The sequence below is a fragment of the Scleropages formosus genome, chromosome 21, assembly GCF_900964775.1.
Source record: "Scleropages formosus chromosome 21, fSclFor1.1, whole genome shotgun sequence".
NCBI classification, from domain to species: Eukaryota; Metazoa; Chordata; class Actinopteri; order Osteoglossiformes; family Osteoglossidae; genus Scleropages; species Scleropages formosus.
This window is the reverse complement of record NC_041826.1, coordinates 12,306,218-12,319,310: the sequence shown is the minus strand read 5'-3', so window position 1 is coordinate 12,319,310 and position 13,093 is coordinate 12,306,218. Positions and strand designations below refer to the sequence as shown.

Sequence of the window (13,093 nt, the reverse complement as noted above, 5' to 3'; positions counted from 1 at the left end):
CCAGGCTCCAGCCTTAACCCTACCTCCAGCCCGAACCGTAGCTCCCAGCTGAACTCCGGCTGCAGCGCAAGCCACAGCGCTGGCCCCGCACGAAACTGAAACCCTTAGCCGGGCTCCAGCGCTTACCCTAGCCCGAACCCTAACCCTAGCTCCAGCCTTAACCCTATCTCCATGCATAGGCCAGGCTCCAGCCTTAACCCTACCTCCAGCCCGAACCGTAGCTCCCAGCTGAACTCCGGCTGCAGCGCAAGCCACAGCGCCGGCCCCGCAAGAAACTGAAACCCTTAGCCGGGCTCCAGCGCTTACCCTAGCCCGAACCCTAACCCTAGCTCCAGCCCTAACCCTATCTCCAGCCATAGGCCAGGCTCCAGCCTTAACCCTACCTCCAGCCCGAACCGTAGCTCCCAGCTGAACTCCGGCTGCTGCACAAGTCACAGCGCCGGCCCCGCAAAAAGCTGAAACCCTTAGCCGGGCTCCAGCGCTTACCCTAGCCCGAACCCTAACCCTAGCTCCAGCCCTAACCCTATCTCCATGCATAGGCCAGGCTCCAGCCTTAACCCTACCTCCAGCCCGAACCGTAGCTCCCAGCTGAACTCCGGCTGCAGCGCAAGCCACAGAGCCGGCCCCGCAAAAAGCTGAAACCCTTAGCCGGGCTCCAGCGCTTACCCTAGCCCAAACCCTAACCCTAGCTCCAGCCCTAACCCTATCTCCATGCATGGGCCAGGCTCCAGCCTTAACCCTACCTCCAGCCCGAACCGTAGCTCCCAGCTGAACTCCGGCTGCAGCGCAAGCCACAGCGCCGGCCCCGCAAAAAGCTGAAACCCTTAGCCGGGCTCCAGCACTTACCCTAGCCCGAACCCTAACCCTAGCTCCAGCCTTACCCCTAGCTCCAGCCATAGGCCAGGCTCCAGCCTTAACCCTACCTCCAGCCCGAACCGTAGCTCCTAGCTGAACTCCGGCTGCAGCGCAAGCCACAGCGCCGGCCCCGCAAAAAGCTGAAACCCTTAGCCGGGCTCCAGCACTTACCCTAGCCCAAACCCTAATCCTAGCTCCAGCCCGAACCGTAGCTCCTAGCTGAACTCCCGCTGCAGCGCAAGCCACAGCGCCGGCCCCGCAAAAAGCTGAAACCCTTAGCCGGGCTCCAGCACTTACCCTAGCCCAAACCCTAATCCTAGCTCCAGCCCTACCCTGATCTCCAACCCTAACCATATCTCCAATCCCAATACGTAATTCATAACCCTAACTCTAATCCTGAAGCCCTAACTCATAACCGTAATCCATAACCTCTAACTCATAACCCTCACCCTTATCTCTAGCTCCTAACTCATACCCACTAATCCCTAACTCATAACCACTAACCCCTAACTCCTAACTACTAACTCTCAGGGAGACCTGGGCTGCAAGGAAGATGAGACATAGACAGAAACTTCCATGCAGCGATCAAGAGCAGCTGCGGTTCTTACACTGAGCTCTGGGCTCCTGGACTTCTGAATGGAGGTGAGATGCATCAGCATTCTCACCTGCTTTCCTACATAAATACACAAGCACCATATCACTTTATGGCGGTATAGGAGTACAAAAGTTATGTACACACACACACACACACACACACACACATTTTCAGAACCGCTTGTCCCATACGGGGTCACGGGGAACCGGAGCCTACCCGGCAACACAGGGCGTAAGGCCGGAGGGGGAGGGGACACACCCAGGACGGGACGCCAGTCCGTCGCAAGGTACCCCAAGCGGGACTCGAACCCCAGACCCACCGGACAGCAGGACTGCGGCCCAACCCACTGCGCCACCGCACCCCCCCAAAAGTTATGTATATTGTTATTTATATCTTATGTTTTTTTCATATCATTACAATAGCAACATTACTTCTATTAATTACTGAAATTGTAGCAATGTCGCTACAGTAGTTTGTGCATGTTAGGTCATTTAAATGTTATGTTGTTGAACCCCCCAAGCCCCCACAGGAACACACACACACACACACATTTTCTGAACCGCATGTCCCATACGGGGTCGTGGGGAACCGGAGCCTAGCCCGCCAATACAGGGCCACAGGGCGTAGGGCTGGAGGGGGAGGGGACACACCCAGGACAGGACGCCAGTCCGTCGCAAGGCACCCCAAGGGGGAATCGAACCCCAGACCCACCAGAGAGTAGGACCCGGGCCAACCCACTGTGTCACCACGCCCCCCCACAGGAATACCCCATGTAAAAGGATAAACGACTCAGTTTTATGGTGAAGGTGGCTGGTAGGGAAGTTGCCAGATACTCACTGGGGAGAGCACCGCCCCCTAACGGACAACACCAATACCTCCACACTGTTCATACAAGTTCACATCCTTCTTAGGGGGGCTGATTTTGGTGAATTATTTAAATCACTTTACTGAAAAGAGGGCAAATGGTATTATTACGAAAAGTGTTCACAGAAGGCTATAACAAACCTTTTAAACGCAATTCTGTAAACTTGTCCACTATTATTTTACTGTCTTTTACTGCTGAATGTGATTTCTCCAGCCCTGTGAACACATTTTCCCAATTTGAGGAAGATTACCCATTTGTACAGCTGGGTAATTTTACTGGAGCAATTCAGGGTAACTACTGTACTTTGCTCAAGGGTAGTAGGTGAGATTCAGACTGGCAACCTTTGGATGCAAAGGCAGCAGCTCTAACTACTACACTACCAGCTGTCCAGTACACTTATACACGGAAATGTTCCCAATTTTGGTTCCAGTGTGGTGGAATGAGCTTCCAGTGTCCCCCAAAGCTGCCTAATCCCTTCCACACTGACCTCCTGACAGATCCAAAAATTGTCATTTATTCATTTGGCTGACACTTTTCCCCAAGGCGACTTACAATGTTAAACTACTAATTATGATTTACCCATTTATACAGCTGGGTAAGTTTACTGGAGCAATTTAGGGTAAGTACCAGCTGCAAGTGGGATTCGAACTCTGGGTCCAATGGCAGCAGCTCTAACCATTATAGTACAAGCTGTCCCCAAAAATTATTGAGTCCCACACCATCTGCTATGATTATCTGTGCATTTGCTATTTGAATGTCACATCTACGGGCGCTACTGGAGGGATGCCCTTTCAAACATGTTCTTTAGGAGCGCAAAGGAGGTTGAACACAGTTCACAGCGACTCTCAGCCTTTCAGTAAATGATAGGGACTTGCATACAGTATTTACAGTACTTGGATCATGCAGTCAATAACACTGAAACTATTCTTTTAGGCACACACACACAAATTGAATTTATCATTGAAAACATGGCTAAAGTGCATACATATGCATAGCCTATGAACACATACCTTAATACACACACACACACACATTTTCTGAACCGCTCGTCCCAGATGGGGTCACAGGGAGCTAGAGCCTACCCGGCAACACAGGGCGTAAGGCCGGAGGGGGAGGGGACACACCCAGGATGGGACGCCAGTCCGTCACAAGGCACCCCAAGCAGGACTCGAACCCCAGACCCACTAGAGAGCAGGACCCGGTCCAACCCACTGCACCACCGCACCCCCTACCTGCCTACAAATAAAATTAAATAAAATAAGGATGATGATAATGTGTGACTGTTCCAGTGAAGTGAGCACGTTCGTTTGTACACAGCCAACTCATCCTTTTTTACATCAATACCTTTTCCTGGTCGAAATCCCAAGGGTACGTGAAAAAATGGGTAAAACACTGTTTGTGTAAAAAATAAAAAGCTTTTCGTTTTATTAGACCCGTCAATAAATGTCCTTCACTTCCACGGACCACGCGGTCCTTCACAACGTACTAAAGGTTAAGACCCTGAAAACTGTAGTGTGACACATAATCATGAAAAATAAAAAAGAACACACGACGGGGGGGGCAATGGGGAAGAAAGGTCAGATTTCCGTCTTTCCCTTCAAAGTACAAGTATTGCAACCTGCGGTGTAAATGTCCCTCGGCACGTGCAACTTGCCCCGGTTCTGCTACAAACTCTGTTTGCATCCTGCGCTCCGCTGCGTAATGACCGAGCGAAGCGCCACCCGTCCGTCGTGCGCAAGTGACGCGCTTCTTTACATAATGTTGCCTCCAGCAAGAGTCCGGGTGCGAGGTGGGGGGAGGGGCAGTCGGAGGGCAAGGGGAGGGGCTATCAGGAGCTGCTGAAACGCGCAAAGCTGCTCATTCTCAATGTGCTCGCAAAGTGGAGACGCGACACCTTGTATGCAAATGAGCTGAACTCGCGCAGGTGAGGCGAGCGAGGATGAGCGCGTGCGGCGCGCCCCTCGCCCTCGCGTTGGCCGCTCTGGCCACTGTCGCGTGCGCGGAATATTCGTCGAGGAGCGACGCCGAGTACGACTTCGGGGATTACCGGGGCAGGTGGTGCCTCGACCATCTGGGCTTCGTCTACAGCATCGGGGACGTGTACTACCCAAGTGCCGTGCGCTGCCCGTGCACGTGCACCGCGGACGGGCCGGTGTGCGCGAGGCCCCGGTGCCCGCGCATCCACCCCAGGTGCACGCGCGTCACATACAGGTCCTGCTGCCCCGTGTGCGAGGCGTTCAGCAGGGTGTGCGTGCACAAGGGCAAGACGTACAAAGTGCTTGAGGAATTCTGGGTAAGACGAGCAAAAATTAGCCGTGGTGAGCAGGGCTGGAGTTGTGACATTAATTTCAGTAAAAATAGATACATACATGTTGGGGGAGTTTGGTGGCGCAGTGGGTTTGACCCGGTGCTGCTCTCCGGTGGGTTTGGGGTTCGAGTCCCGCCTTGGGGTGTCTTGCGATGGATTGGCGTCCCGTCCTGGTTGTGTCCCCTCCCCCTCCAGCCTCTCGCCCTGTGTTGCCGGCTTAGGCTCCGGCTCCCCGCGAGCCCGTATGGAACAAGCGGTTTCAGATGGCGCGTGTGTGTGTGTGTGTGTGTGTGTGAGAGATATGTTTGCACGTATTCGTGTGGCAGCGACCTACGATTAATAACGTTGTATTTGTTCACGTCTTTTTATTAGTTAATTTCCACAGACGTATTTGTGTTGAAGCACGTCGACAGAGTAGAACTTGGGCACAAATATAAGTAGGAGAGAAAATTGCCCGCTGTACAAATCGGTCAACAATTTTAAGTAGCTTACACTGGCGCTTTTGGACTCGGAGAGAAGCTTCGGTAGAATGATTATACAGCATTATGTACGTGTTTATAGGAGAACTGCTTGGAAATCTCTTTGTAGAGCAGAAACCCAAGGCAATGTAAAAGTCTTCCGAAAATTGCCGTTATTTAAAAAACAAAAAAAATTCTTCGGAACAAGCGGCGCGCGCCAGCTACTTAACGAGCGTAGAGCTGCACGTACACAAATGTAACATTTACAGATCTAAGCAGGAATGTGTCATATTTTGGCAGTCGAGATCAGTAGGTGTTTTGTGTCTCAGGAACACATTGTGTCTCCCAATGAAACCAGTGGTAACGAAGAGTTTTTGTCGAGCAGAAGGAGCGAATTGGGCCAGTTCGCCTCACGCTGTTCCCTGTCCCACGCAGCTGTCCCCATGTGAGAAGTGCAGGTGTGGGTATAACATGGAAGTTTACTGCACCGTGGCCGAGTGTCCCGGGCTGCACTGCGTCAACCCAACATACGTGCCGCACCAGTGCTGCCCCATCTGCAAAACTGGTAAATCTCAGTGTTTGCACATGTAGGAGTACATACTGGTGAATACGAGTAACGGCACATAATATTCCGAAAGATTCTTTGGACTAAAATGGCTGCAAAGGAAATGTACATGTACTGTAAATCCAAGGGAAATGTTTACTTACATTTACTTTCATATGACAAACAAGATATGTGTGTGGTGTATAGTGGGGGTGGGGGGGGTGGGGCGGAATTCAGTTCAGTTCAGTGTATTTTTAGACTGAGCTGTGACAGAGCACTGAACAAAGGATGAGAGACATAATACAAATAAAAGATTGACTATACTTTAGTGACCATATTAATTATTAAAGCTAAAAGTAAGCCAATTGGCCATGCAGGAAGGCAACAAAAAAACTCCCAACCAAAAGGCAAGTGTCAAAAAACCTCTGGGGGTCCAAGTACCAGTTACCCCTCCGCCCCTCCTGCAGTTGGGCATTGTAATTTAAAAAAGACTTTAAAGTCAATTTACAGCTATTTATAACATGGTCGTTAAATGCCAATAAACTGATGTCCCAGTTCACATAAGCAGGTCTAGTCCACCGTGGCATGTCGTTGTTAAGTGATTGGCAGAACATGGTGCTTAGAATCTCAGTGTAATAACTGATATACAGTTATAACTAATACCCTCAAACTGTGGAAACTCAAATATAATTGAAAAAGGTATAATGTACATCACTGTCATAGGAGCGTTAATAAAGACTCTTGAAGCAGAATAAATATGACACGCAAGAGCAGTCACATGTACATGTACACATGGCCTGCAGTCCACCCTGTGCTTCTGTGTAGATCAATGACTCTATTTGTGGCCCTGAATGGATCAATGACTTTGTTTCTAACTTGTAGAATCTGAGCACGTGTGATGCGTTACATACACATTTTGTACACCACATAGACAAATAGCCAAATAATCCACTTTTTAATAATTTCCCAAGTGCTCTTATGGCATTTGTCTTGGATACTAAACAATGTACCATATTTTAGACGTTTACAGATAACTGAATCCAAAAAGTGATGCAGATGGTGCTGAGACTTCAAAAGTTGTGGGCAAAATGAAGGATAAGTGAGCAAGAGGGAAGTTGGGTGTGACTCTGGTGCTCCACACACTGTCTGACATACATACGGACACAGTACACACACAGAGCAAAAACAAGTGTCCAATTATATAGCATATGATAAATGCACAGAAACGCACACAATGTCTGAGGGCTACTGCTCTCCTTCTCCGAGGGCCCAACTGCTTCGTGGGAAACACGGTGATTCCAGCCGGCGTGAGGGTGCAGGTGGACGAGCACCAGGTGTGCTACTGCTCCTACAAGGAGGGCACGTGGGAGATGCACCATCAGGCCACCTGCGAGGTCCAGGAGCGCAGGAGCGGCAGCGGCGCGACACCTGAGCAGACGGAGCGGCAGCTCGAACCCAGGCTGGAGACCATTCCGTGAGCAGGGTGGTGGCTGGAGCCCCCTTCCTCTGGCCTTGGTGTCACTGGGTGAAGGAAGTTGTTTGTTTGCTTTGTGCACCTCTTTTGGCGACAGGTGCAAGAGTACACCCCTCTCTTCCCCCGCCCCCCACCTGCCTCAAACCCATATGTGCTGCCATCCCCGTTTCGGGTTCAACACGCAGAACAGACAGCAACACAGCAGGCTTTGGCCGGACACTGCAAGCCTTGCTGCTGTGCGCAACGGCGCAGAGAAACTGTTCTCGGAAGCAGGACGCCCGCGTCATTTGCATAGCTGCCCTTGTGCAGTCAAGGCACAGCCCTGTCGGTCAGCATGTAGCTGATGCCAGACTCACCGCGTGGATGTCGTCACCTGTGTGGAAAGTCATTTCCGTTCCAGTCCTGCTGCGCTTTGCGTGTCGTGTCACATGCCGTCATTTTTTCCGACTTTGAAGAACCTTGAGTCCCTCAAGGAGTTTCAGAATTTTGTCCCTACGTGTTGCTCCAGGTGTCCTTGTACGTTCGTCATTTGACAGTTAGCATAAGTGCATCAGTGATGTAACTGGGAACTAACTGTGTGGCATCTATGCAAAACAAAGTGTGTATTGTAACCTTTGACAACACCATTGACACACACCAGCTGTATTTTGAAGCTTAGTGTGGATTTCCCACCTTTCATAAACTAGAATAGACAGGTGAATTTCTGAAATGATCAAAGATGAGAAATATTCATTTTTTATTATTTCTTAAGTCTTTGTCCTCACACAGGGCAGAGATTAGTGTTACTTGGCCTTAAGACCGCAGTACCTGTTTTTTCTCATGCCAAACAGGAGCAAAGTAAAAACTGCTCATCACAGGTGAACAATTCATATTGTATTTTCTGTACCTTTACCTCCATTTTGGGCAGGAACACAAGGTCACAATTGCAGCAGCATCATAGTTTTGTCAGAAAACATGTTGAAGTCCTTCGCAGAGCTGGAGGACATCCAGCAGCCTATGGGGGAAAGTGTCCATCAGAAAGGTAAATGTGGACAGGTACTCTCGTACAGGGTAAACGTGTACACGGGCAGGAAGGATGCCTTTTTTCTCTACGTTTGTTCCATGGTGATAAAAAGGCGGCGAGGTGTACGAATGGAATGTAAACACTGTAATGATGTTCCTGTTACACTGAGCACAACAAAAAAATGTGTACAAACTGATTGTTAGTTTAGGGTGTTGCTGTTTGCCATTAGGGGGTGTGGTGGTGCAGTGGGTTGGACCAGGTCCTACTCTCCGGTGGGTCTGGAGTTCGAATCCCGCTTGGGGTGCCTTACGATGGACTGGCGTCCCGTCCTGGGTGTGTCCCCTCCCCCTCCGGCCTTACGCCCTGTGTTACCAGGTAGGCTCCGGTTCCCCGCAACCCCGTATGGGACAGGCGGTTCTGAAAATGTGTTTGCCATTATTATTATAATTACTGTTAACATGCTTATGAACTCCTTATGAAGTGACTACAGTGAGAGCAGTCTTGTACCCACTTAATAAGTTGTTGTTACTGGTCAGCCCCAGATGATATTCATGGCATTTCACCTTATACTTTTGTCACATTTTCACTTCCCTGCATATTAAAATCAGAATAAATAAAATTGGTGTTTTAACTTTGCTTGTTTGGGGGGGAGATGGGAGTTTCATTATTGCTGGCATTAAAAGTGCTCCTGTAAAAGTGCTAGGATATTTGTGGCTGAGAAACACAAGGGTATTTTGGCACAGCCCACCTTTCTGCTACTGTAGCAGTCGGAGGGTCATCATATTTCTGCTGCAGCCTGCTAAATGTTAATATTAATAGTCATGATAATGATCATGTTTAAGCTCAATTGTAGGGAGTAGCCCAGTGATGGACAAATGTTTGGATTTAGCATACTGCCCTACAGAGGATAAACTGTATATGATGTACTACTATGGGACAATGATGGAATGCCTGCTGTAATTCCACCATTTAAAATATACTGTAATTATTGGGGAATTTCAGCTTCTAGTCGCTCTTCCACTGTTAAAGACAAAAATCCATTTGAATGGTCCTGCTGTTGTCCAGTGTGCTGAATGCAGGTCTTAAAAACATATCCAAAACTTTTGATACACAGACTGTCCTCCCAAGCATAACTAAACCTGATAAAATCAAAGTCGCTAAAACCAGGTTCAGCTGGACTGGCACCTAGATGCTGGAATTCTGGGCAGCAGGTGGCACAGTGGTTAGAACTGTTGCCTTGAAACTAGGTCTTAGGTTTGAATCCTACCTCCTACTGTAGTGCCCTTTACCAGGGTAACACCCTGCACTCATACAGTACAAATTACCTTGCTGTTCAAATGGGCAGAGCAGTGCAAGTAGCTCAGTGTACAAACCTAACTTTCTAATTTACCATGGTGAAAAGAGTAAGATACATAGATAAACCCTGTGCAAGGTGTACCCTGTGCTTCTAGGACAGGCTCCAGACCACTGGTACCTGCACTGAGCAGGCAGCTTAGTGGGGGTTAAGTATTTAATAAGATGGTAGCTAAGGTTAAATGCTTACTCATTACTGCAGGTCAATACAGCAGTGGAAGGGGCAGGGTTTCAACAGACAGCCACCGGGTTACAGTCATTACCTCTAACAGCTACATCACTGACAAAGATAGTACCACAGCTATGAAGGGTCCCTTTCAGGTGGACAAAGCACATTTACATTTGTTCATTTAACGCTTTTCTCCAAAGCAACATACATCTCAGAATACAATGTGTGCTTTACATTAACAGACATTGATACACATGAGCTGGGGGATGCTGTGCCACAAAAACCTTTTGAGAGCTTTTTTCCAGGGTTCTGTTTTTACTAAAAGGCTGCAGTGATATACCTATGCTATTTAACATGTCCAAGGCAGAATCTGCAGTTCACTGCATTACTATGAATTCCTTGTATTTTAATCACTTGTTTTCATTTTCCCCTTCACCAAATCAACTTCTACTAATGATGGACAACATCAACACCCAATGACATTCTGGGCCAAAACACTTACCAGCTGAGGCAAATATTTTAGAAGCTATTAACCCTAGACTTCTCTTTTGTGCCATTTGTCTCCACCCTTCACTCATCAGCCTTCTTTCAAGAATTGTGTTAAACCTGCATCCCCTACCACCAGATCTGTGAACTCCTTACCTCAGTGTCTCATGGCATCAAAGTCTAAACCAGGAACATCTACACCAAAAGATGTAAAATTCAATATTTACCCAATATAGCTTTACATACAAGGCACCTGTTATCACAATTTAAGACTGTACCTTCACTAACAAATCCCCCAAGAATAGCATTATTTTATGCTCATCTGTTCTAGTGAGAACTATGCTGTTAACAGAGCTGGAAGTCTAGGCAGGGCTGATTCCAAAAAAAAAAAAAAAAAAAAAAAAAAAAACCCACTTGAATTCAAGTGGAGACAAGCTCCAGACCCCAGATCAGTGGGAAGCACTAATATGATATGCTAGCAATTCACAACTGATGACTGCAATTATTCTTAAGGGAGATGGGACTATGAGCAGAGGTCTAACGACCAGGCTAAGGTCATCTACTATGCAAATAGTTTAAAAGGTCAACAGCATTAAGTTGACCATGTTGACTATAAGTCAGTTCATTGCAAAGGGCCTCAAGCAAAAGAAATGCATGTAACAAGTCACACTTAAGTGTGTCAAGTGGAGTTACATTAAGTAATCATGTCAAGATATTAAATGGATCATTAGATCTACTTCAAAGTGATAAGTGGTGCCACGATAGATGCCAGAAAGTCCTAAATTAAAATCCTGCAGCCATTCCTGTACTAAAAATGGAAACTCATTTCAGCTAACCTCAAATTATGCCAATTACTGTGAATTAGCAAAAAAGGGACATTATGCAAAATGTTATCTACTAGTTTATTGAAACATTGTACAAAAACAGATATGGAATAGTGCTTTAAAAGCAGCATACAAAGGTGACCAGAAGGTAAATTAAAACTGTAGTTCCTCTTGCATCATTAGTTGATCACACAGGCCATCTGTCCATATACAAATTGGATCACTACCCTGCTCAGAGGGTAGCAAGTTAAGTCTTTCCATTCAGAAGCCATCATTATAAGCGTGCAGGGGAAGCAACACATCAAGTATTAGTTAAGGGACAGGAGGTAACCATTGCATTTAGAATCCATGAACCTTCAGCTGCTCCTCCTTTGCCAAGCCAATCTGTGAAAAGGCACAGGTCACAAATTAGACCAGGGAATCATTTATACACAGTTTAGAGCAACCACTACTGCTGACACTACAAAATATCCATACCTCTGTCAGGAACTGGCAAATATTTTTCCGCTGGTCACCCTGCAGCTGGATCACTTCACCATACTCTGGGTGTTCAATAACTGTCCCGTTGCAGGCAAATTTCTGTTGAATGTACAGACCACTCAATTTCTCATTTTCTACAGTAAATAGATGTAAAGTGTCACTGAATCAGAGTGAAAGTATTCATGCACCTACCTTTTTGAAAGCCTTAACTAGTTTCTTTTTGTCATAATCATCTGCAATTCCTTGAACGGTAGTCAGAGTCTTCCTGCCGTTCCGCTGCTGAATCCTTATGTGGATGTAGTCTTCTGTCCCAGCCGGGAGACGATCATCACCCTTCGTTGCATCAGCAAAAGGGTCTGAAGCAGAACAAAAAGTTACATGCATGCTCTATAAGTGCAAGGTATCAACACATTAGACTAATAGTACTAGCTGATTGTGTACCATTGTTGAAAAAGGTACAGGTAGCAGAGGGTGTCCAGTTACAAGAATTTCAAACACTGAGGCTGATTCCCAAAATGTAGCGGCAAACATTTCCACGATGCAGTATAGGATCCAGACAGCAAGAGCGCCCTCGTCTGTATCGTACACGGTGACACGCATGCGTACTGAACGGACGGCTGTATCCAGCCAAGCAGGGAAGTCACGCACAGAGCACAGCTATTGGCTGGCTGCCCGAGTCGTCCTGCCAATTAGTGGGCCAACTATTGCAAAACGTCTACGTCACTTCCTCCAAGCGGCTAAGACAGTCGATGAGAAACTATTATAAATAAGCGTACAATTTTATATCAATAATTGTACTACAAGTAGAAATGCTCTTACGTAGTTTAATATTACACAGTGATTAAGAGGCAGATCTCTACGATCTCGGCCATGATGATCATCATGTAACTGTCGACATAAATATAAAAAAAAAAAAACCATCACATCAGATCAGTTACTACCGATAAGCGACAGTTAGCATCAGACTTATACAAGTAAAACAAATACTTCAAAATAATGGCGCCTACTACATAACCCTTCCCCCATTTTGGTTAGGCTACCGACCAACGTCGAACAAGACAAGATTATATACAAATATCTTACCGAAAGTTTGGAGGTTCTGGATAGCGGACATACGATAAGATTCTTTTTCCTTCTGGAAGATAACGGGCCGTCCAGCGACTGGAATTCAATGTCGTTATATACGCGCGATCCCGAGTCTTTCACCGTACACTCGCTTATGCTCTGCACAAAATGGCGTTTCTAGCACACCCTTCGAGACCGCGCTTTTATATCCGCAGCGCCTCGCGGCCGACGACATGAGTCACGTGGCTGCGTTCTTCCGTAGGCACAACATGGGCGAACGGGGCGGTGACATACGAATGACGTCACTCTAGACGTTCAGATTGTAGTCGTTTCCCTTTGTTAAGCAGGGATTTTTTCTTGGTGGTCTGTGAGTTTTGAAGAGGCGGTGAACGTAGCTTGTGTTTTGTAAACAAAACAGTATTTTTCTAAACATGTAACAAAGGATATTACTTTATTGGCTGTATGCTAAGATAGTGTCCAGTCCTGAAATTCGCCACATTTTGAGATATTGTTTAGTTAAAGATAGAACTTGTTCAAATCCTTACTACAGCGTTTAACCCAAATGAATAAATTAATTTTGTGATTTTTAAATACAGACAAATCACAGTGAAACC

The 13,093-nt window shown here is 47.0% G+C and overlaps 2 protein-coding genes across 2 annotated transcripts; one reads left to right on the top strand and one right to left on the bottom strand.

Moving 5' to 3' along the window:
* Nucleotides 1-4,138: 4,138 nt before the first annotated feature.
* Nucleotides 4,139-8,418, top strand: LOC108918680 (brorin). Its single transcript, XM_029247142.1, has 3 exons — nt 4,139-4,608; nt 5,517-5,646; nt 6,892-8,418. Exons 1-3 carry the CDS (start codon nt 4,255-4,257, stop codon nt 7,101-7,103), a joined length of 696 nt encoding a protein of 231 aa, XP_029102975.1. The 5' UTR covers nt 4,139-4,254; the 3' UTR covers nt 7,104-8,418.
* A 2,580-nt stretch (nt 8,419-10,998) lies between these two features.
* eif1 (eukaryotic translation initiation factor 1) lies at nt 10,999-12,678 on the bottom strand. The gene is made up of 4 exons (XM_018726193.1): nt 12,498-12,678; nt 11,607-11,770; nt 11,412-11,513; nt 10,999-11,318 (listed from the first exon to the last, which is right to left on the bottom strand). The coding sequence occupies exons 1-4, from the start codon at nt 12,526-12,528 to the stop codon at nt 11,274-11,276; spliced, it is 342 nt and encodes a 113-aa protein (XP_018581709.1). The 5' UTR covers nt 12,529-12,678; the 3' UTR covers nt 10,999-11,273.
* Between the last annotated feature and the right edge of the window lie 415 nt (nt 12,679-13,093).

What these genes read in the sequence shown, in the direction of transcription:
- eif1 (XM_018726193.1), bottom strand. Translation starts at nt 12,528, where the DNA reads ATGTCCGCTATCCAGAACCTCCAAACTTTCG. An exon ending in CCAGAACCTCCAAACTTTCG is followed by an intron (nt 11,771 to 12,497) that starts GTAAGATATTTG and finishes GTTCTGCTTCAG; the next exon opens with ACCCTTTTGCTGATGCAACG. An exon ending in TTTGCCAGTTCCTGACAGAG is followed by an intron (nt 11,319 to 11,411) that starts GTATGGATATTT and finishes GCCTTTTCACAG; the next exon opens with ATTGGCTTGGCAAAGGAGGA.
- LOC108918680 (XM_029247142.1), top strand. Translation starts at nt 4,255, where the DNA reads ATGAGCGCGTGCGGCGCGCCCCTCGCCCTCGCGTTGGCCGCTCTGGCC. An exon ending in AAGTGCTTGAGGAATTCTGG is followed by an intron (nt 4,609 to 5,516) that starts GTAAGACGAGCA and finishes TGTCCCACGCAG; the next exon opens with CTGTCCCCATGTGAGAAGTG. An exon ending in CTGCCCCATCTGCAAAACTG is followed by an intron (nt 5,647 to 6,891) that starts GTAAATCTCAGT and finishes TCCTTCTCCGAG; the next exon opens with GGCCCAACTGCTTCGTGGGA.